The following is a 22,541-nucleotide window of genomic DNA, read 5'->3' as shown; positions in this document are numbered from 1 at the left end:
GGTCAGGGCAGGGTTTGGATGAAAGCAGGAAGGTGGGGGCAGAGCTGCATTTTCATTAAAGTGGCATCACGGATGGATTTATCTTTAAGCAAGGTGTGTTAAACAGATGCTCAAGCTGTAGTCCAAATGTTCCAAATGAGTAAAAAGAAAGGAAATCCTCATAGAAGAGTTTGGCCAAGAACAACAGAGAAAGAGAGCGCAATACTTTTATGGCCATGAAATTGATTTTTTTCCACAATTGCTTCTTTAGGAGGTATATGAACACAGCACTGTAGCAAATGTATCCTTTCTATAAACCAGATTTTCATCACAACAAATCTGCATAAAGATAATTTAATCATCTTCTTCAGTGCAGTTTGCCTGGATGTAGGTGACTTACTGAGTTGAGAAAAGTGTGTGGCCTCCAGGTAAACATACAGGAACAAGTCACACTGAGTGAAATGAGTGTGCATGAACTGAACTTGTGTGTCTTTGTGTATGACACAGCATTTAGTTGCAATCTCTATCTTACACACAGGAAACCTGAGGACTGTTAGGGGCATCTTTTTACCAGCACGCTCTGTGGGGTTTAAGCCGGTAGCTGGTGAAACTCCATCTCTGTAGGTTTAATATTTAAAGACTGTTGAGAGTTTGGTTCCCCTTGGAGATCAGGATCGTGTCCTCGCGCTCCTGGTCAGCATAGCAGCACCCAGACTGCACTGAAGGGATCTGATCTGCTCTGAGACCAGGTAGTAAAGCTGTTTTTATTCTTAATTTTTATCAAGTTTGTCATGTTTTCAACTTTCCCTAGTGAATGTGTGTTCTGATTAATTTAAATGTTTATTTTGAATTTCATGCATGAGTTGGCATGGCAGTGTAGCTCATTTTCAGCTAATTCAAATGACTTTTATTTATCAAAAGCACAATGCCAGTTCTTTTTGAGTGAGATGTAAGATTTGTTCTTATATAGCTCTGCGATATCAGGGACACTGAAAAAAACCCCACAAGCTTGGGATTTGCAGATTTGCATTTCCTGTAGTGAAGCTCGTAGCTTATAGTTGCTTGGAGAGGCTGACAAAAAGATTACACTCCCTCAGTGAATCTGCTGTGTGAGCTCTTTGACATCTGCAAATAGTTTGAGGGTTGAACAAGAGTTCATAATGTAGATTAAAATATTTTTGGGATTTTCAATTGCATATAAATTACAAATTTTCATCTATCTTAGATCTCTGCGGCTTCAAAACAATATTAACTTTATTAACTTCATCTTTTCTGTGTAGATTTTGGGCAGATCCACAAAGCAAACACGAGAAAAGTGGTGACAGTCAAAACACACTCATATACACAATGTATGTGAACTCTTCTGGAGCTGAGAATGGATCCTATTCACTCACCTTCCTGGGAAAGAAAGTAGGGAGGCATCACTCTGTGGCTCCTGCAGGCAAGCAACGTGAGTGAAAAACACACCAACAACTAATAAACATCCACACATTAGCAGTGGACTGTATTCATCTTTGCAGGGGTAATGGCATCCTTTCTTTCTGTATTGATATCACATCATAGAGGAAGCTGCTCTGTGTGATAAATGCATTGCGGTCAGACAGGTGAAGTTAGACAAGGCTTAAATATTTCAGCTCCTTGGCTGCCACCGTTGTGAAGCAGCGGAGCAGTCAGTGTATCAGAACAAATATACCACGCTGTTCCTGGCAGGGTCTGGTGTGAGATCTGGATATGATGGCCAACCAGGACCAGACTGTACACCTACACCATACGTGTACACCTTCAAACACACATACTGAAAGACAGGTATATGCACACTTATCTTAAATGAGAGTAGAAGTCGCTAGTGGTCACTCCAGCTGTACCAGAAATAGATGCAGATGTGTTTTGTGTGGTTTTTCATTTGTGTTCACGTGGCCTGTGTGTTGAGGTCTCCGGGCTCCTGTAAGATATAAATAGAAAGACTGGCTTCACGCTTGTATTATGTCACTGTATGCTCCACCATTTTCCATCCATTATTACCTGAAAAGCTATCTGTTCTCCTGCCACCTCACATCAATATACATCCACTCATATGTGGTGTACATGCATCAATACTTTGCCTTTTTGGTTGAAATTCATGAGTAAAGATTATACCTTTTTTTTTTATCCTCAGGCGCCTGGGAGACAACTAACATGTCTATCTGTGCTGAGGACCCTCTGGTGTCCTCACAGCCCAGACGGGTCCCAGTGGCATCACAGGTGCTGGAGGATTTACCAGGCAGTGTACCCGAGCTGAAGGATGAAAGGCCGTGTCCAATAATTCATAACACACAGTTTGACCAGTACGAGGACAACTCAGCAGGTCAGACCAGTATACTCTTCTCTTGCTACGCACTCATTCATGCAGTCATTGAGGCATGAACTGTAGTTTGCATAATCTCTTTTACAAGGTAAATAAGCCAACAGTTACATTTCATCTGATTACTTTGAACCCGTCACTAAACTCCAAACAGAACATGACTACACTGTTATAAGTTTCAGTCCTCCTCTGTTTTGAGCCTTTCACTTTACCCTCTGTCTGCTTTCAAGCTTATGCAGCAGATCACCCATGTGTTTTGTTTTTTTTATCTTACCCATTTTTTTCTTTAATTCCTGACATACTTTCTGTTTCTCTACTAAAAGGTGTTTCTGGGAGGAAAGTAACAGCATGACGGCACGCCCACATTCCTGTATGAGGAAACAAAGAGGGGAGAGGGAGGGATGGGAATGTGTGAGACAGAGAGTTAGTAAATATCCAGAGGAACTGTGTCAGTATTTTAGACAAACCTAGCAACGTTGATGGGTTAACTTGAAAATGAAAAATAAACAGGGACTAACTATTGCTACCTTTCCAATTCATATAACCACATAAATAACTGGATTACTGACACTATCTACATATTGAGTATATCTTCAGAAATAAACATGTAAATAGACATTAAACTGCCTGCTGGTCACGCATCATAATGATGAGGATGTAAAACCTGTTTTAAATCTAATAAATAAAATGGTAAATGTTTTACTGAAGTTCATGTGCTTTTTTCCCCCATGACTGTCAAGCATTTCTGAAGTGCAATAAAGTGATAAACACATTAAACACATTATAAATAGACACGATGTAGTTGTAAGATTACGCTGAAGGAGTGATTTATGAGATCCAGCACCCAATGAAGCTATTTCGTAAGTGTGACATTCATCTGTACAGTATTATGATTCTCTAAATGAATATTTTCTCTCAGCCCCAGTTTAATCATGAGCTATGGATTACTGGAATACCTTTGTATTTCTCAGGAGATTTTTAAAAATAATAGACAGGATGAAATATCAACATCAGAGAACTATTACAACTTGCTGGATGGAGAAAAATCCTAAAATCACATAACTGAGTTTGCGAAACTGATTTATATGAAATCATGTGTTTATTACTGTATTATTGATGTGCAATATCACAATATCACAATTTCAAGGTTGCAACATAACTAGGCAATAGTAGAATTTGTGTTGCAAGACTTCTTGTTGCCAGAATACTGCTGTTATTCTGGCTTTTCCATTCCTCTTCCCTTTGCCTGTTACTCCACTCCCCAAGCTGATTCCAATTGTCCACCAACATTTGCTTCATTGTTCAAGCTGTTGTTCTTCACAAAACTCTGTGGATGAAGAGGTGGGCTGCTTTCAGGCGCTGGATTGGAGTAGATAGAAGGAAACACCCTGAACAAGACACCAGTCAAGGTGATGTAAAATGATGAGGAAATATTCTATGTGGAGTAGGAACAATGATAGTGTGTGTCTGTGTCTGTGTGGGAGTGGTGGAAGAAGTGTTCAGATTCTTTAAGTAAGTCTGAAAATGGCAGTAAAGTAAGAGTATCAATACAACAATGTACATTTAAATTACAATTACATGGGAAAGTCCTGCATTCAAAAATTGACCCAGGTAAGGTAGTTCAATTGGTTAGTTGCTCTGCAGAAAATAGGTAAAAGCACCAGAAAATTACCCATGTGACTGGAATTTTATTGTATATGACATTGTTAGATTACTGATGCATGTGCAGAATCTACTTTTTCCAAAAGGTCACAAGATAAATCTGAAGGTTCGTAAGATCATTAATGAGGCGGGAATGGGGGCAACAGTTGTTTAAATAAAAAACGTCCAATAGTGCTTGGACTGCAAACATCTGAAATGTGACAAGGAGCCCCAACCACAGACTGATTTTTTGTAAAAAGGTCAAAAGGCAAAAAGGCTGGGAATCACTGGTTTGACCTCAAGCAATTTAAATACATTATTATTATTTAGCCTAATTGCTGTATATAAAATGTAATTAGTAACTGGAAATGAAAAAATAGTGGAGTAAAAAAACAACAGTATTTCCATCTGAAATGTACTGAAGCTGACTGAAGGTTGTCGAAATATGCATGTAAAGTAGAACAGAACAGAATAGAATTTTATTTGCCATTTGCACAGACACACTGCAGTACATGTGCATTGGAATTCTTGTGCATCCCTCCCCTGAATCAAGCTTACTAAAAGGTTTAAAGAACACAATAAAATAAGAAATAAAATAAAATAACCAAGAAATAAATAATACAAAAGAAGAGCAAGATAGTACACTTAAAATACTGTAAATAATTAAGAAATTTAGGTGCCTAATATAGGCACACTGTCACTTACAGTATGTGATGTTTCACATGGTGATCGTAACTCATCTAAACTGTACTGAAGCACAGTACTTGAGTTAATTCACTTGTCCACCTCTGCTGTGTAGAAGGAGGGATGATGATGGAGGTGAAAAAGATACCACAAGAGAAGTAAAGCTTGCTGCTGACTGTCACTTTCATGGTTCTGAAACTGAATGGTGATTTACAGCATGTTATTTCTGCAGGCTCATCAGAGTCTCAGCTCTCAGACAGCAGCGATCAGGCAACGGAAGCTGAGAGATCACAAGATGTGAAGATCTACATCCCCTATGAGTCAGCTGAACTCTGCATCGCTCAGGTAAAAACAATGAGAGTCACTGGCAGGAGAGCAGCACACAGCAAATACAGAATAGAATCACTTTTATACCATTAGACATGAAAACATATATGAGTCTAAACTTGGTGAGAGCAGTTATAATTTCCCTTATCTGACCTTATGAAACTGTGTACAGGGCCAGCCCAAGCCTCCATGGGGCCCTAAGCAAAATTTGGGGCCCTTCATTACTGCCAATAATGCTGATTATTGATCATTCACACACCTAAATGTACACTTCTTATTGCACTCTGTCAATATGAATACATTTAAAGAAGTAAATGTGAGAACTCCTTCTTGTAGTTAGATTGTAATCCACAGTGATTAATGCCATGGAAGCAGACACCAGATTTGCAAACTTTCAGAAAAATTGTTCAATTAATATTTGGCAAAGTTTATATAAATAAAAAATTTTCAGCAACTGAAAAAAAACATCCACAAACTTAGTAAGAGCTTCATAAATACCTTTATTGAATATTAAAAACGTTTCTTCTATACCGCTTGATCCGTCAGGGTCAAGCGCAGTGGCGGTTCTGCATTGAATTACTCCCTGGGTGAGACCCCCTCCAAACAGCCATGTTTTATTATAACAATATTTATATTATAACAATCTCCAACTCCAACATTGCCAAAACAATTTAGAAATTAAAGTTATCAGAAATTAAATAAATATACCCCATATATATATATAAGTGGCAAAAATATACACAATCACACATAACAACAGCAGAGAATAGCAATGATATAAAATAAAAACAATATAATTTTATTATTTTAGAATAGAATTTTTCTTAGAATAGAATTTTTTTTAAAATAACATAAATGAAATATAGAATAAATATTCTGAATAGCACAAATCCTTCATCACACAAATGAAAACACACTAAAGGAAATCTAATTATAACACTATGGCACTGAGAACAGCAAACAAAAACTAAAACTAAAACCTGATATTTCAGTCCTGTGACTGATATACACAGTATATCAGTCAGATGTGTTGTGACTTAAGGCTTGGTCCAGTTGTTCAGTGAAAGAACATGCAGGCACACAATGAAGACTCTGTCAGACACTGTGTTGTGTTCTCGCTCACACTCACATGGCTGATGCTGTTACTGTGGCCCTGGAAGGCATTCTATCAGTACCACCAGGATGCTGTTGTATGTGAGGTCTATGTGTTTGTACAGATTGCAGAGGACATGGAAGCAATGAAGAGAAGACACTTGGAAATGGTCCAAGAGCTGGAGGAGAACTTCCAGATCACAGCACGAGAGAACCAGGTGAGCTAGTGCGCATGAGTCTCTGTGTGAGTGTGTGCGTGCACTAAAACATAACAGTACTACAAATAATGTTGTGTTATCAGGAATGGACCAAGCAGAGGATCAGATCTCATTACCAGAACAAGTTAAACGCTCTGAGGAGAATCCTGGACCTCTACCAGGAGAAGGTGGAGAGGAGGAACACTGACTGGGAGAGGAGAGTTGCGGTCAGTGTCCTTTATTAGTCAGTCCATCTATCCTCTAGTGTCATCTCTTTCATTTCAAACCAACTCCTGGCCCTGTTTTCCACCTTATCATCTTAATATCTGGCTTATTCCTCTGTAACTCCTGCAGCTCCCTGTGGTACACTTTGTTCTTTCTGGTTGTAAAGTTCAGGCTTGCTCACACATTGTAGTCAGTATGTCTCTCCTCGCCTGGCCCTGTTTCCTGCAGGCCTTGACTGCACAGAATGAGCAGTTGCTGGAGGAGCAGAGAGCTGAGAGCAGGAGGAGTAAAGAGGAGGTGTTGCAGTGGCACAGAGAAAAGGTTGGATAGGAACCTGGCAGGTTTCACAAACTGGAGCTCCCTCTTGAGGCTGTAATTCAATATGATCTGTTTTGTTTCATTACATAATTAGCAGACCAATTTTACTTCTCTCCTCATTTTAGAGCAAAATGCTGGAACTGTTCTCCAACAGGCTGGACGTCCTGCACAGCCACCAGGCCTCCAGTGAGTCTGCATGCATGCATTCACATGCATCTGAAACCATTACATATTACAACTTTTTATTTTTAATGAATGCTCTGTGACACGGAGCAGCACTACAGGAGCTGCAAATGGCCAGACAGGAAGTAGGGAAAGTCCAAGAAATGTTGATGTTATCATCACAGCAACAACAAGAAGCCGCAGAGGAAGGTAGAAGCTCAGAGGACAAAGGACAACAACAGATTGTGGTGGGTTGCTATTAGTTACCATGACAATTTGTTGCCCATAAACATAACAACAAAGAAACAACCAAACAATCTAACTGTCTGAGGGACAACATGTAGAAAAAGTCAAAGACAGACCAACAGTCTGATATTAACACATTAAAAATGTTTGGATTTACATGTTTGGATTGTAGCTAAAGTTTCAGAGGTGAACATCACACACCTTAGTGCTTCTGTTTGTAGGATTGCAGTGACTCAGACATGCCACTGGAGGGGGCTAAAGCCCGTCTGGAGGAGCTGAAGGAGAATCTGTATCAGAGGGAGAGAGAGATCACTGAGCTGCTGGAGGCAGAGAGGAGCCCTGTCCCTCAGCCGCCCTGCAGCGTTCTGCTTCCCATTGTCATACACAAGGTGCTATTCAACTAATAAACTGTGTGTAAACTTGTTAACTTCCTGCATATTAAATTAATTTAAATATGGCATCTTCTGTATTTCTGTAGTAAATACTTCATTCTGTTTCCTCAGACATGACCCTGATTTTGTGACTTTCTCTTACTGAAACCATACAAGTGCTGTGTTTTGTTCTCAAGGCTCATGCAATCTGCAGTGCAGTGACTGAGACCAGAGCTCTTTTGGACCAGATGATTGAGGAAAATCGCGTTGCTCTTGCTGAAGCCAGAAACAAGCTGGACTACCTACAACAGGCTAAAGAAGACAATAACGAGAGAGAAGATAAAACCACTGACCAAGAGCGGTTAGAAAGCATGGAAACAGCCGACAAACATAAACAATACATCCAGCCAGCCTCAGTACAGAAGTGGCAGGTTTTCTTTGATTGTCTGAAATATAATAAATTCTTTTTCCCCACCCACATTTCAGGTCATGTGAATATGAGTCAAGTTTGTCTTTGCTACAAGAAACAGTGAGGGAGTATGAGGTCTCTCAACTGGCTTTAGACTGCATCAAAACGGGTGAAAGCCCAGTAACAAATGGTAAACAAATACCTTAAAGCCCCTCAATATGTTGCTTACTACCTATGATACATTAATGCTGAATAACTACATTCACATTACATGTTACATTAACATGTCAGTCACGTTAACATATAAAGTATCTTTACAAGGTTGTCACTTTCACTTTCCTGTACATTAGCCTCGCAAAAACTATGCTTCTGCTTTGGATTTGGCTTACAGACTGTGTCAGTATTTATAAATGTGTAAATGTATTTTCTTTGCTCAGATTGTGATGCAGTCTCAGAGTTGGAGAACATCTTGGGACAAGGAACAATCCGGACTGCTGAGGGAGTGAAGAGTGTTGGTCAGCAGCTTCTTTTGTTGCAGGATCAGGTTGGTCTTTTATCGCACAAGTCAGGGGTCTCAGGACAGATCAGGCCTCAGGGGTAAAGCGCTGATGGCAACCTCCCAGCTGCCCTGTGTATGAAACAACAAACTATGTCTATGTAAGCGCCACTATATAACATCAGAGGTGAATATGATGAATTCCGGTTCCAGCTGTGTCATTATGAGTATCACTTTAGGATATGACATGAATTCATTGGTTGATGAAGCATCGTACATATTATGGCTGCTGGTGCAATAAAATGGTATGGGTCATACGCTGGGTTTATAATTGTCTCTGAATCAAAGAAAATCCATTGGCTTTTCAATAGGTTTTTAAATTTCCAGAAGCATAAAGTAAAAGGTTTTGAATTATTAAGGAATTTGATAAATTTCTGTTGTCATACCTGTGTTATCATGCTCTTCTTTCAAGCTAAAGCAAATTAAAGAAGAGAAAAAGAAAATAGTTGAGAACTACACTTCAGAAAGGACATTGAGGAAGAAGTACTACAATATGGTGGAAGATATGAAAGGTACACATTAGCCAGCATTAATGTTTATACATGAATAACGAGGGCCTTCTCTGTTTATCCCTTTTCTGAGGTCATTAAGGTTTCACGTCTGAATTTTGTTTTTTTCCTCAGGCAAAATCCGAGTGTTGTGTCGAATTCGACCAGTGAGCCGAACCGAGGCTACGCAGGGTGGGACCATCGTTGTGGAAAAAATAGATGATTACTCTGTTACCGTGGAAACCCCTCGTGGTCCGAGGGAGTTTCAGTTCGACAAGGTGTTCAGTCCTGAAGCTTCTCAGGAAGAACTGTTTCTGGACACCAACAGGTGAGGGGAGGTGTTCTGCAAAATCAAGGACCAACACACTGTGATCACAAATTTACCATAACACACATACAGACACAGATACTGGTGCTAATTCAACCTGAAGTAAAACCACACTAACTTAAGTAATATAAGTACTAATACAGTTACTTGAGTAAATTGAGATGCCTGTAATCCAAGAACCTACAGATGTTTAAATGCTGTCAGCTCAGTACAGGAAATATTTTCCCCACAGACTGATCCAGTCAGCTATCGATGGTTACAACGTCTGTATCTTTGCATATGGCCAGACGGGCTCAGGGAAGACCTTCACCATGGTGGGGGACAAAGAACAGAAGAATCCCGGGATCATGCCGAGGTCTTTTAATGCTATATTTGATATCATACGGGAGAACAGTACCAAATTTGACTTCAAGGTAACAGACAGTTTATCACCAGTGTAATTACTGATCTTACTGGGAATAAAGATTGTACTTGAATAATGAGAACCTTACATCATCTCTTCCCCCTGCCCTCCTCTTTCTTCCTGTTACCTTCTTCATCCTTTTACCTCAGGTTTCGGCCTATATGCTGGAGCTGTACAACGACAGGCTGCAGGACCTCTTTGTGAGCCTGGCTGGAGAGGCCCATGCACAGACCCAGTCCCATGGCCAGGCCAGGCGGGTGGAGATCAAGAGGAACAGAAAGGGGGTTGTGTTTGCCCAAGGAGCAGAGACAAAGGAGGCCTCCAGTGCCCAGGAGCTCTACGCTCTGTTCCAGCAGGCCTGTGCCAACCGACACATCTCTGCCACCAGTGAGTTCTCTGTACCGTGCCATGCCGCTCAGTTCAATCGGCCCTGCTAAATGGTATGGATTAATTGTGTTAGTTACAGTCAGTGTGAGGGATACATCAGCTCGGTACATCATTACTGGACTGGACGATGAGTGGCAGAGCAGCCAAACTGTGAATCAGCAAGATTGTTTTATAGATGACAGTTCATCAGGGTCCATACAGGATACATCAGACATTTTAGTTACAAGGAGCTGGAGCCACTAAGAACTACAAAATTATTAATGACCATCACAAATACATTTTATTAACAGTGGATGCTGACAAATTTGTAAAAACCTCACACATTTTTTGCAAAATGGTACAACAAAGCAAAGAATAATGGTGTTATCACATTTTTATTTATGTTTTATTGGTTATTATGCTAGTTTTTTTTTTATCTTAATCAGATTGAATTAAAAAAATAAACAGTTTGACCAGAGCTAAAATAATCAGATGATCAATTTGTCATCATTTGAAATATAATCTGCAACATCTTTCACAGTTGTTTAATCATTTATATGATTTATCAAGAAAAAAGCAAGCAATTTCAAACAATGACTTTCGGCTGTGCTCACCATTTTGAACTATTTTCTGAAGATTAATCAATGATGAAAATAACTGCTAGCTGCAGCCCTCATCTTGACTACAAGTGTCAGAGAGGGAGCTCAGAAAAGAGCTCAAAAGCACGACTCCAGAACACAGGGATAAAAGGCAAAGGCTAGTCTTTAATACAAATCAAAGTTGGTACACCGGAAGGCAGTCCAAAAATCAGGCAGAGGTATCCGAATCGAGAGACAAGAGGCAAAACCTCAAAAGAACAAACTGGGTCAAAAACACAAGGAGTAACACAAGGAAACAAAAGCTGGAACGCTTGACACTACTGACTAAGACGATCTGGCACAGACAAAGGGGCAGGCAAGACTTAAATACACTAGGGGGCGGGAAGAACAATTAAACACAGGTGAAAACCATAAAGACGGGACATGTAATCAGAATTGGAGGGAAAACACCAGAGGGCAGGAAGTGAATCTAGAGCTAAGCAGGCAGAGACAGATTTCAAAATAAGACATGAGTTGTTTTTAATTTTATATTTCCCAAGAGATGAATGTGGAGAGCTCCCGCTCTCATCTCATTGTTGGCATCATGGTTGAGAGCAGGAGTCTGACCAATGGGAGCGTGAGCACTGGGAAGCTGAGCCTTGTGGACCTGGCAGGCAGTGAGAGAGCAGCCAAGACTGGCGCCAGGGACCACCAGCTAAAGGTTTCCTCACATACTCTGCTTTGATTTGCCCATCAAGTGACTGTAAGGATGAATGAAAATATCTGATATTTCTAATGGCCTGTTTAAAGTCTCCTTTCCTCTGCAGGAGGCTAACTCCATTAACAAGTCCCTGAGTGCCCTGGGTGATGTGATCTCAGCCTTGTCTGCTGAACTGCCCCATGTACCATACAGGAACAGCAAACTGACACAGGTACTCATATAAAAGCAGTAAACTTTGACAATCCAGTTTGATTTGGTTTTGAATGAATACAAATGTTTTTGATTTCATGCACAAATGATAAAAATCTCAGCAACAGCATTAAGTTGCTTGTGATTTCTTATGATTGGTCATGGACTACGATGGAGAAATTCAACGTGTGATTTTCATCTGCCTCAGGTGATGCAGGACTCCCTGGGTGGCAATGCCAAAACCCTCATGATTGTCAACATTTCTCCTTCAGAATGCAACATCGATGAGACTCTCACATCGCTCGTGTAAGAAGCAGAGAGAGAGAGAGAGAGAGAGAGAGAGAGAGAGAGAGAGAGAGAGAGAAATTTATTGTTTTCAGTTATTTAAATGAAACAAACTTCTAAATAATACCTGAACTTCCTGAACCCTCCAGTTATGCCACAAGAGTCAAGACCATCACCAACAATGCTCAGAGAAATGTGGATAGCAAAGAAATTGCCCAACTGAAAGAGGTATATGTCATTAACATCAAAACATTAATCAACATTTAAAATAAAAGTTTGGCTATTTGACCACCAGATTAACACAGTTGCACTTGCTTTACTTCTGTATTTTTTTCCCCCATTTTTTCTGACAGGTGATCATGAAGCTGAGGTCAGGACAGACAGTGGAAGAGGAAGATGTTTGAACTGTACTATATTGCACATTGTTCATAATCGTATAGTAAAGTGGTGACGTGGGATTGTTTGGACCATTTCTTCCATCTTGTATGCTTAACCCGCAAATGCTAATGAACTATCATATATTTTAAGTCAATTAAATATTTAATTTAGGAGGGATGAGTGACATCATCCCTCCTATATGGGCACTGACAGTGGCATTCAGGGGATTGCGTGCAGTGTGTTAATGGGTGCTGCTTGCCCAGGTCTACAGAATGAGGCCCCCACATTACAGGGCCCCACGTGTAACTGAATAGGCAAATAGGAAGTCAGTTGGTCATTCAGTTCGCACTTCCATTGTATGTGGTAAAAGGCAATGAGTTTGTTGTCAATTAGGGCCTGAGAGGTTAAATCTCCAGGGCCCATGACCTCTCCCTGTGCTGTTGCAGGGCCAGATCCCATGGCTGGGAATGGACACACTCAAACACGCAAAGTCCCTATAATGTTGTTGTTTTCTTTTGTCTGACAGGCAGGGAGGGGTTCGCTAAAATTAGAGCTGTACATAACAGACAACTGTTGCTTAAAAGGTGCCAGAGTTTTCATGGGAAATGACTGGATTTTGTCATTTATAGACATTAATATATAAAATTAAGCAAGCGTCCAACATTTTATTTCCCCTTAAATGTGTATATGCTACTGTTTCATGTTGACATCCATGTGAAGAAGTTATAGAGAGGTTTATTCTGCTGTTTATTTCTTTGTTTTTGTTGCACTCCAGGCCTTGGCTCAGATTAAAACATTCACAGCAGAGTCAAGGCTTCAAACAGAAGCTGTTTGAGCCAGGATGGCATTTCGGGGCTGATGAAACCGTTTCTATAAGTAGGCTGTCTTTTGTCGACAATTTGGCCCAATCTTAATTGTTCAGCATTTTTAAACTGTACCGCGGGCCCCACAAGTCCTTCTCTTTGTTACGCCACGTTAGAGCCATGATTCCTAACTTTGCGTGCTGTGTTTTATTGGCTGCTTTAGATCAGAGGCCACTCAGCACATGTTCACCGTGATTTGTTATTCTTTAATGAAGGCAATAGTTTAAATCATACTGTGAGCTCTATGGACCAGAACAAAGTAAAAGACAAAGACAGCAAAGTGCCCCAGAGAGCACATGGAGAGAGAACAGCGTTGATGAGGGAGCTGAAGTCTCATCCTCTGGGTGTGTTTTGTTAATCAATCAACACAAACCAATTCACTGTGAATGGCTGGCATACATGACCACCCACAGGCAAACTGCAAATGATGCCTTAATACAATTAATGACTGCAGGCTGGCTGTCACAGTATGGCTGTCGGTTTATGGTAGGCTTTTCAGGACAATCCGAGAGTTACTGTACTTCTACAATAAGGAGATTAAAAAGAAATAAAAACTATTACAATTTCAAGACAGAGATTAAGCATTTCCTTTTTATTTTCATGTTTCACTACAGATGTTATGAAATACATTATGCAAAGACATTATTAGATGATGACTACTGTTTTACCTGACAATAGTTTAGTGCTCTTATCCAAAAAACATTTAATGAAAAAAAAATCCATATATTAGAGGCTAAGTGCCATTTATTCCACTCTTTTCCTTATTTTGTCTACTTTTCCTTTTAAAAAATATTATAAAAAATATTAAAGTCTGACATTGACAGTGCTGACATTATCAACTATAATGATGAAAACCCAGTGCTGAGTTAATCTTTTCAAGAGGTAATGCATTATGTTTGCAGTTATAAATAGTGAATAACTAAACAATGAATACCTATGACAATTATGATAGCACACAACAAATGAAATATGTCTGACAGATCACTTGATTTGTCAAAACGTAGGGACCAAAAATCTTTAAAGGTCCATTTCAGATATGTTTTAAGACAAATTATTTGCTTTGCATAATAGTTTGTGTCTGCTAAAGTGTTTCCTCAAAAAAGTTGAATAACCACATAAAAAATTTCTTGAAATTACACCTACTCTTTCTCGCTCATTGAAACACCCAGAATCGATGAACATGCAAATATTGTTCTTCAGCAGACGAATATGAAAACCGTTGCATTACTCTGCACACATAGGTCAAACATCCCACTAACGTTACAACTAGCAAAACACATTTCTGAGTGGAGGAGTGACTTTATGTTTTACGCTCTTCAGTACCATTTCTTGGCGTCCTAAAAACCAGTGAAGATAGGCTGTGACCAAAGGGTTGCCAGTGTGAATCCTTGGGACAAACTTGACTTACTATTGTTCAAGTGAATTAACTCAATGGTCAACACGAAAAACTTGTTGGGTGCACTTCTCCTGGATTGATAAAAGTTTACAACAGAGGACACTGTCCTAAACACAACTTTCATACTCTCCATGTAAGGATCAAGTTGCCATAAGTAATTCTGCCCAACTCCCCTTTTGTTCAAACACATACTGCCATGCTTTTTTACATTTAGGTTATGAAAATAGAACTGCCTGATTTCACACTTCACTGTCCTCTTTACCTCCCTCAAAGACGTCTGGGACTGTATCTAATCTGAGTGCGTGGGAGGTCACAGTACTGATGGGAGAGGAGGAGGAGGAGGTTCAAAATGTCTTAATATATACTTCTGCGTCATTCCTCGGAGAGCCACTGGGAGAGACTTTGGAGATCGGAGCAGATGAATTAGCTCGGCAGTGTTTGCCTTGAAGCTACAGCAAAAGAGGAGGAGGAGCCAGGGAAGGGGGATAAAGACGGGAAGAAGATGAGGACATGAGGGGGATGAGGAGATGAAAGGGAATGTGACTGATGAGGAAGAGATAGAAGAAAAGTTTAAGCGAGGATGGGGAGAAGAGGGGCCAACGAGAGTGAGGATGAACCCTGTATGAACACAGTTTGAGGCCTGAAGCGCTGATCACCAATCTGAAACACCCTCTCTCTCTCCCTCCTTCAGTGTTTAACTGTAACTAATAACTTAAGATAAAGACTTTTAATGAGGCTCTGTTTTCAAGCTAGTTTCATTTTTAATGTGGTGGGACAAGAAGGCGGAGGGAATCCACCCTTTCAAAGCGCAGGCACAGAAGCACTTTGAATGACCCTCACTCAGCAAATATTGTGCAGACATAACGTTAGTTCATATTCAGTGTTATTTCTATCTATTTAGAAACACATTTATATGTACAGTATATTTCCCTTTTGTTGTTTTTGTGTGGGCCGCCCGTTAGCTCAGTTGGTAGAGCACGAGACTCAATCTCTCAGGGTCGTGGGGTTGAGCCCGACTCTGGGCAGCACCACCTCCCATAGGCCCACCACCCACGAGAGGTGTCGTACGGCTTCGGTGCATTGTGACCTGGGCCTGGACCCAGATGAGCGGCAGATGGTGACGTGATGTGTTTATGTGTGTGTTCATGGTTTCAACCACATTTGCCAAAACAAAAACAGTCTATGAACAAGGTATAATGAGAGGTAAAATATCTCTGTGGTGTTATGAAGGTCAGCCAAAGGTGGAGGCTAATAAAAATAATAATTAGTATTTGTATTGTGATTTTCCAAAACATCCTCAGAGAGCATCATTTGGGTTTTTAGAGGGTCTAAAACCTCGAGGAGACAGTAATCCTGTATGGACGTGGCTTCATAGTCAGACCAAAATCAGTGCTGAGATCCAGCTCCTGCCCTGGAACATTTTCAATACGCAGCCCGTGGAGCAGTGTGGTGAGAAAGACAAACATCTCCAAGCGTGCAAATCCATCACCAAGACAGCGTCGCTTCCCCATGCCAAAGATGAGAACCTTCTCTGTCAGCTCCTTGTTGAGGAGTCCTGACTGACCCAGAAAGCGCTCAGGGCGAAATGTGTCCGGGTCACCCCAAAGATCACTGAGACAGCATGAAAAACACGAAGACCAATAAAGCAATGAAAGGGAAAATACGGAAAATCCATAAAATCCATAAAAAACCCTAACCTTAACCCTAACCCTTATCAGCTGATGAGAATGAGAAACTGGTATTTTTCACTCTTTACTGATACAGCAGCACATCGCATGGAAGTCAAATTCAAAGTCATATTTAAGTGATGATTGCTTGTGGCTACTCACATATCATGATTCACTTGATATTGATTAATGAAGACACATGTGTCTTTAGGAATGAAATATCCATTCAGGGTGATATTTCTTGTGGTGCTAAAAGAGAGGGTAGGAGAGGAAAGCATTAACTACAATATACACAACTTGAAATTTACTAAGCACAAAACTTTTGTCTTACCAGTGAGGAATGGTGAAAGGGACGTAGGAAGCATGACGAAACACTTCATATATGAACGCCTCTGTGAAAGGCATCTTGGGCTTATCTGAAAACTTTGGCAGTCTGGCTGTGCCAATGTGGTCATCTACAAAAGAAAAAAGAAACAAACCAGAAGTTCCCTGTCTGTAAAATTTAGCTGCACTTCAGTTCATTAGGTGATAAAGGATCTTTCAAATGAATCAAAAATATTGCTCTCACTCATTCACTGTTCAGGTTTCCAGTAAAGTGGTGAACCTGCTGTACACAACAAAATCAGCTCCTCAGTCAATTACTTGTATTAATTTATACTCAAGTGATTAATATATGAAGAATGTTAAACTTTGTGTGTTCAGTGCCTTGCGTGTCACTGCCTTTGTGTCGGTCTGGAACAACTCTCTAACCTTTCTTTTCTTTTTTTCTCTCGCTGTTTGTTCCTCCCTCTCTCATTCTGATTCATCCTGTCTTCTCTTAGTGTCTCTCTCTCTCTCTCTCTCTCTCTGTGACAATGCAACGTGCCTCAGAACAGACAGCACCAGTTCTGTCAGCCCAGTTCAAAAGTAGCTCTGGCATCAGCAAATTGGACTGATCTTTTGTGAGTCTCTCTCGTGGCTGTCAGATTCTGTCTGTTCGGGAAGGGCACTCAGGCTGGTCATTGTTGGGTTTTCATTATGTTGATTCTGCCTGAAATTTCAATACTTCCTAACAGACATCACATATAAGCCTAGCTACTCCTGTAGTGATGACAAATGTGTTATAAAGATATATAAAGAAAAAGCACTTTCACCTGTTTGGGTCCTTAAAAACAAATTTTAATTTTCTGAATCCTTTTTGATGCATATTTTATCAGAGAAGAGCTAAATTTCTTCTTCTCAAAAGTTTGTAGTTTTGCTGTATCAATAATAACCTACCATCCACAATCTTTTCTCATTAGTGATGTACAAATCATTAACGAACAACCCTCTATTTCTGGACTATGAATGACTCATAGTCATTGTGTCATTCATGAGACCGGACACCGGACAGGCCCACGCTATTCAGCATAGCACGAATTCTTTCTTCTTATTCTTTCTCTTCTGATGACTAATGCTCTGTTAGCAAAGACTCAGCTGGTTACAATTCCCTCTGGCTCATTTTCTAGTAAAAGTTTATCTTGGTACAAAGTAAAAATGGGAACACAGCACATTTTGTATGAGATGAAGAAGAAGAGAGAGAAGAAGAAGAGAGATCTGTCATATTAAAATATAAGACAGTACCTATCTCCTGGTGTATTCTGTCCTGGATGTCAGGAAACTTGATGAGGTACAACAGGCTCCACTGTAAACCAGCAATGATGGTATCAAATCCTTTAGAAAATCACAGACAACACAACTGCAGTGAAAAGAGATTAATCATTTTCATCAGTACCATTTGTCATCAATGATATAATGAGTGAGATGTCAGTGATTTCCAGTGTGTCTAACCTGCTCCAAAGATGTCTATAACAGTGTGGATGATCTGTGAGTTGGAGAGCACAGACGTTTCCTTATTCTCTTCCCTGTCCTCACAAAGTGCAATCAGAGCATCTGTGATGTCCCGGATACAGTTCTGCAGCCACACACACACACACACACACACACACACACACACACACACACACACACACACACACACACATTATGACAGGAAATTTAACATTTGACTGTGGTTCTGTCTTTCTTAAATCACTGTCATTGTAATCACTGGAGCATCAAGCGTCTTTTATTAACAACAGGGTGATTTGTGACTGTGCTAAATACAGTGGTTCAAAATTTAAAAGCAGTAATTAGGGAAGAGACAGTAATCAGTTATGGTACGACGCGTGTCTTCCAGTGGGTTGATAATTCCTAATTAGAGTGCGTGCGAACATTTTAGCCACTCTGCACAAGAACAAAGGTCCCTCCCAGGGAACTTGTTTGTTATTTTTTTTGGCTCCGGTTGCTTCTCACTGCTACTACTGCATGAGTGCAATGTCAGATTAAATAGTGGACGGCAAATTAGAGGGGCAGATCTCAAGAAAACAACACTAACAGACACGCCATCCACCAAATTAGGCTGCCCTGAAAATTGTATTTTAAACATGCAAAAGACTGGCTAAGGTCTAGATAGGATTAATCAAACCAGTGATCAGCTGGCCAGTATAGTAAATTATTATAATATGTAACCACTCATTGTGGTGGCTTGGTCTTGATAGGCATAGAAAATTTTCTCCCTTTTTTTGAAATATCTATTTTCTACTGCATGTCCTACAAAACTTTTAAATTGTGCTTTCTTAATATACTGTAGTTTTCTGTACAGGTGCCAAACAATTGTGCAATATCAAAACCACAAAATTAAAAACCTCTAACATAATGAAACTATCAGACTTTTAAAATATGTAATGAACAGTCTCATCATGCAAAACAACAGTGGTTTCAGTTTTACTGTGACTGCATTAACGCGTGATTGTGCATTTCCATTTGGATCTTCCTCCCACTTTAACAAGGTAAATTCCAGTCTACCAGAGTATCTACTGCCTCCTTACCTTATCAAAGGTGTTGATGTGTTCCTCAATGCTCCTCTCCATGAATCCATTCATCCTGCGAATGTGTTGAACCATCTTCCTCAGAGATGGACTCGGAAAGTAGCGAAACACAGGGAAAAAATCAGCCAGGTTCCCTGCTGCAAAGATCCTCAGGACCTCGTTGTTGATGTGGACAATTGTGAGGAACTCTTTGTCGTTGTAGTCATACCTTTTCCCAAAACAGAGGGCACAGACAACATTTGCCACTGAGGTTACCAGGGGCTTCACTGGATCTATGCCTGTCATATCTTGGCCCATTTCCACTTTGGCAGCAACCTGCTCCCGAATCACCTCCACCATCTCCGCAGCCTCGGCACAGACATGCTCCTCCAACAGGCAGGTGGCACCAGATCGTCTGGGCTCAGCCTGGGAGAAAGACCTGAGGGCATTCTTACACAGCTTCTTGTGGAGCATCCAGGCCGGTCCATACTTCTCACTGAAGGTCATACTGGTCCCATTGGCTACAGCAGAAAAGGTGAAGAGGTCAGGTCGCCCAGCAAAAGCTTCCCCCTGCCGAACCAGCGCCTGTCTGATGGTGGTGTATCCACTCAGGACCACTACAGTCAAAGAGCCCAGATGGATCTATAGTGAAGGAGTTAACAAATGAATGAATTAATCAGCAAACAATTAATTCTTTTCCCATAAAATATTTCACACATTTTGCTGTATATACCTTAAAAACATCACCGTACTGGAGCCTCAAGCGTGTTAGAGAAAGATGGATCTGGTCCCCCATCTGGAGTAGATTGCCGACAAGGGGCCATGGTGTAGGGCCAGGAGGAGGGGGATATTTTGTGTGGTCTAGTTGGGAGGTCCGATGGTGGCCCTTTCGGCCCCTGAGGGCCATCAGGAGGAGGGTGAGAAGACACAGACCAACGGTGACACCAGGCAAAGAAGCACAAGGGTTCTCCTTGATGGGCAGAGTCCCGAACATCAGTCTCATCTTGCCCAGTAAACTGCAAATACTTAGACATAGTGGGTGAAAGTGAAAACAAGTACAAAAGAGAAAAAGAGAGGCAGAATAAATAGGTCTAAATCAAAAAATTATGACTAGTGCACAAAATAAAGAGCATTTATTTTTCACAAAAAAATATGAAAACCAATGAGAGAAACAAACAAACAAGTAATCAAAGACAGAAAGAATGGGAAACAGTTTGAGTGGAAAACTCACCATGCAGCCCCCTCTGTAACTGTGGTGGAAAAAAAAATTGTGAGCCAGACCCAGGCAACAGTGAGCACAGCAGAGACAAGATTACTCTGCAGGCAGAAGTCTGAGGTCTGATCCTGGGGAACTTGTCAGTGAGAGTAACTCACAGTCCGGGACGTCTCTTTCAGCTGCAGCCGGGCCCCCTGCAGAGGGAGCTGCTGCCCGCTCACAAAAGAGGGACGCAACTTGGCAAGAAACTTGGCTCAGGGTTAAGAACAAGTCCAGCCAGCCAGTGACCACATCGGCCCATTTGACCGCAGACCGGAACCACTCGCAACATGGACCCCTCCTCTCCTGTTCCTTCTGTCCCTAACAAAGTCAGATGTCATTTCTTGCAGTGCACAGGTTTGAAAATGTCAACCTTCTATGAGCATCCTGCACATACACCCTGACCTCCACTGATCAATATGTTCTGAAGGAAGGTAATTTATAGCTTATGTACAAATACATTTTCGTGATTTACTTGCAAATGTCTAAATTCTTGTCTTAAAAATGTAGAAGTTTAGTTTTAAATTAAAATTAAATTGCTATTATAGACCAATGCAAATTGTGAAAACATCCCTGTAAACACTTGGTTTAATTTACATCACTTTTAACACTTTAAAGTAAATAGTAAAACTTTGATTGGATATATTTCAGTACTTTTAGGTAAGTAAAACTTTGAATATGGGACTTGTTTGATATTAGTACATTTACTTAAGGAAAGGATCTGAGCATTTTCTCCATCGCTGGTTCACAAACCCCAGCACTGATTTTATGAGCAATGTAATTTTCATACTGTGTCACAAGGGGACGCTCTTCGTCTGTTAGGGTTGACTTCATGTCCCTGCAATTTGACTGAGGTCACACTTTCAGGTTACATACAGTCATAGTCATTATAGTGATGATATGTACAGTACAGACATCATATGAATACATATGAATACATATCATCCCAGCCACAAACCCTTCAGGAAGTGTAGACAAAATAAGAGTGAATCCTCAGAATATACTGCAACACAACGAAAAACTTCACATACTAGTTAAAAAAAAAATCCACACTTCTCTGAAAATCTTTGAACGATTGCAGTTGTGTATAGTTGTGAGAAATACTTGCTAGTAATATTGATGAAGTTCAAATTTTGGTTACAAAAGCAGTGGAAACATCTATCAAGGAAAGATTGACATTATTAATTAATGTGTGGAACAGCATGTGAATGTGGTCACCATCAGAGAACTGTACAGTCAGCCGCTATCAACACAATGATTTAATATCTTATTGATTTAGTTCTCGTTAATTCAAGTAGCCATTTATTTTATTTTTCATCATTTGTAATGTTTACCTTGTTGCCTCTAACTAATTATCAAAGCCCTTTGTTTCTCGTTTCTTAATATTCTGCCCTTCCTTTCTCTTTTTTCTTGTACCCTAATTTTCCCTCTTTTCATCCTCCTCCCTAGTTCTCTCACTATCTCTCACTTTCCATCCTTCATTCCTTTCATTCTCCTTTCTTTCTCACTCTCCATCGAACCGTCAATTTAGCTCAGGCTCAACTGTGGGACACCTGGTGCTGTCAGGCCGAGCGACAGCTCCTTTGACCCAGTGGACCACGTCCTCTCCAGGCCATGGCGGTCCAGTCTCGTCATTAACTCTGGCAAACACACACTGACTCTGTGGAGCCAGACTAGATGGTGAAGTGTCTGGAAGGAGAATGAGTTGCTTATATTCGAACATTAAGTAAACCAGGGTTACTGACCTACTGTTCATACAGGACTAAAAACACTTGAATGATCATGTACATGTGCTCAACATGTGGCTAAACTAGACAAACTGCTGCTACTGCTCTGACAGTGATAATGTATGTGTTGATCAAAAATAAATCCCGGTTTACACAAAACTGTTGAGATGGACTTTGCCTTCATAAAGCTTCAAGACAACTGACTGACAAAACAGAGCTATGCACATTGGTGTGGAGGATGGTTTCCACAACACTCCCTAAATGCAGTTCTCCTGATCTTTTCATTGTTTAACAAGGGTTAATTACAGAGGTTGTGTTGTCCCAGGGGATATTTGTCAAAGGGATGTGTGCATTTCTAGATCAAAATAGGCGCATCAGACAAAGTTATGTGATCACATTGTTCATGGGAGACAGTGAAGCAGCAGGAGGCCCCTTATCAAAGCAAACATCTTCCCAATTAAGTTTGCTGCCTTGCAGAAGGG

General features: G+C 40.5%; 2 protein-coding genes across 2 annotated transcripts; one reads left to right on the top strand and one right to left on the bottom strand.

Moving 5' to 3' along the window:
• Positions 1 to 1,326: 1,326 nt before the first annotated feature.
• On the top strand, positions 1,327 to 12,310 carry si:dkey-96l17.6 (kinesin-like protein KIN-14E). The gene is made up of 10 exons (XM_041042038.1): positions 1,327 to 1,429; positions 2,135 to 2,323; positions 9,172 to 9,364; positions 9,597 to 9,777; positions 9,917 to 10,154; positions 11,272 to 11,432; positions 11,539 to 11,643; positions 11,830 to 11,927; positions 12,056 to 12,134; positions 12,260 to 12,310. The coding sequence occupies exons 1-10, from the start codon at positions 1,327 to 1,329 to the stop codon at positions 12,308 to 12,310; spliced, it is 1,398 nt and encodes a 465-aa protein (XP_040897972.1).
• A 3,561-nt stretch (positions 12,311 to 15,871) lies between these two features.
• LOC121184494 (cytochrome P450 1A1) lies at positions 15,872 to 20,080 on the bottom strand. Its single transcript, XM_041042188.1, has 7 exons — positions 19,811 to 20,080; positions 19,099 to 19,719; positions 18,020 to 18,143; positions 17,813 to 17,902; positions 16,542 to 16,665; positions 16,373 to 16,459; positions 15,872 to 16,154 (listed from the first exon to the last, which is right to left on the bottom strand). Exons 1-7 carry the CDS (start codon positions 20,078 to 20,080, stop codon positions 15,872 to 15,874), a joined length of 1,599 nt encoding a protein of 532 aa, XP_040898122.1.
• Positions 20,081 to 22,541: the final 2,461 nt, after the last annotated feature.

Source organism: Toxotes jaculatrix, chromosome 7 (genome assembly GCF_017976425.1).
Source record: "Toxotes jaculatrix isolate fToxJac2 chromosome 7, fToxJac2.pri, whole genome shotgun sequence".
Taxonomy (NCBI): Eukaryota; Metazoa; Chordata; class Actinopteri; family Toxotidae; genus Toxotes; species Toxotes jaculatrix.
The sequence above is the reverse complement of the archived record's forward strand: the minus strand, read 5'-3'. Positions and strand labels throughout refer to the sequence as shown.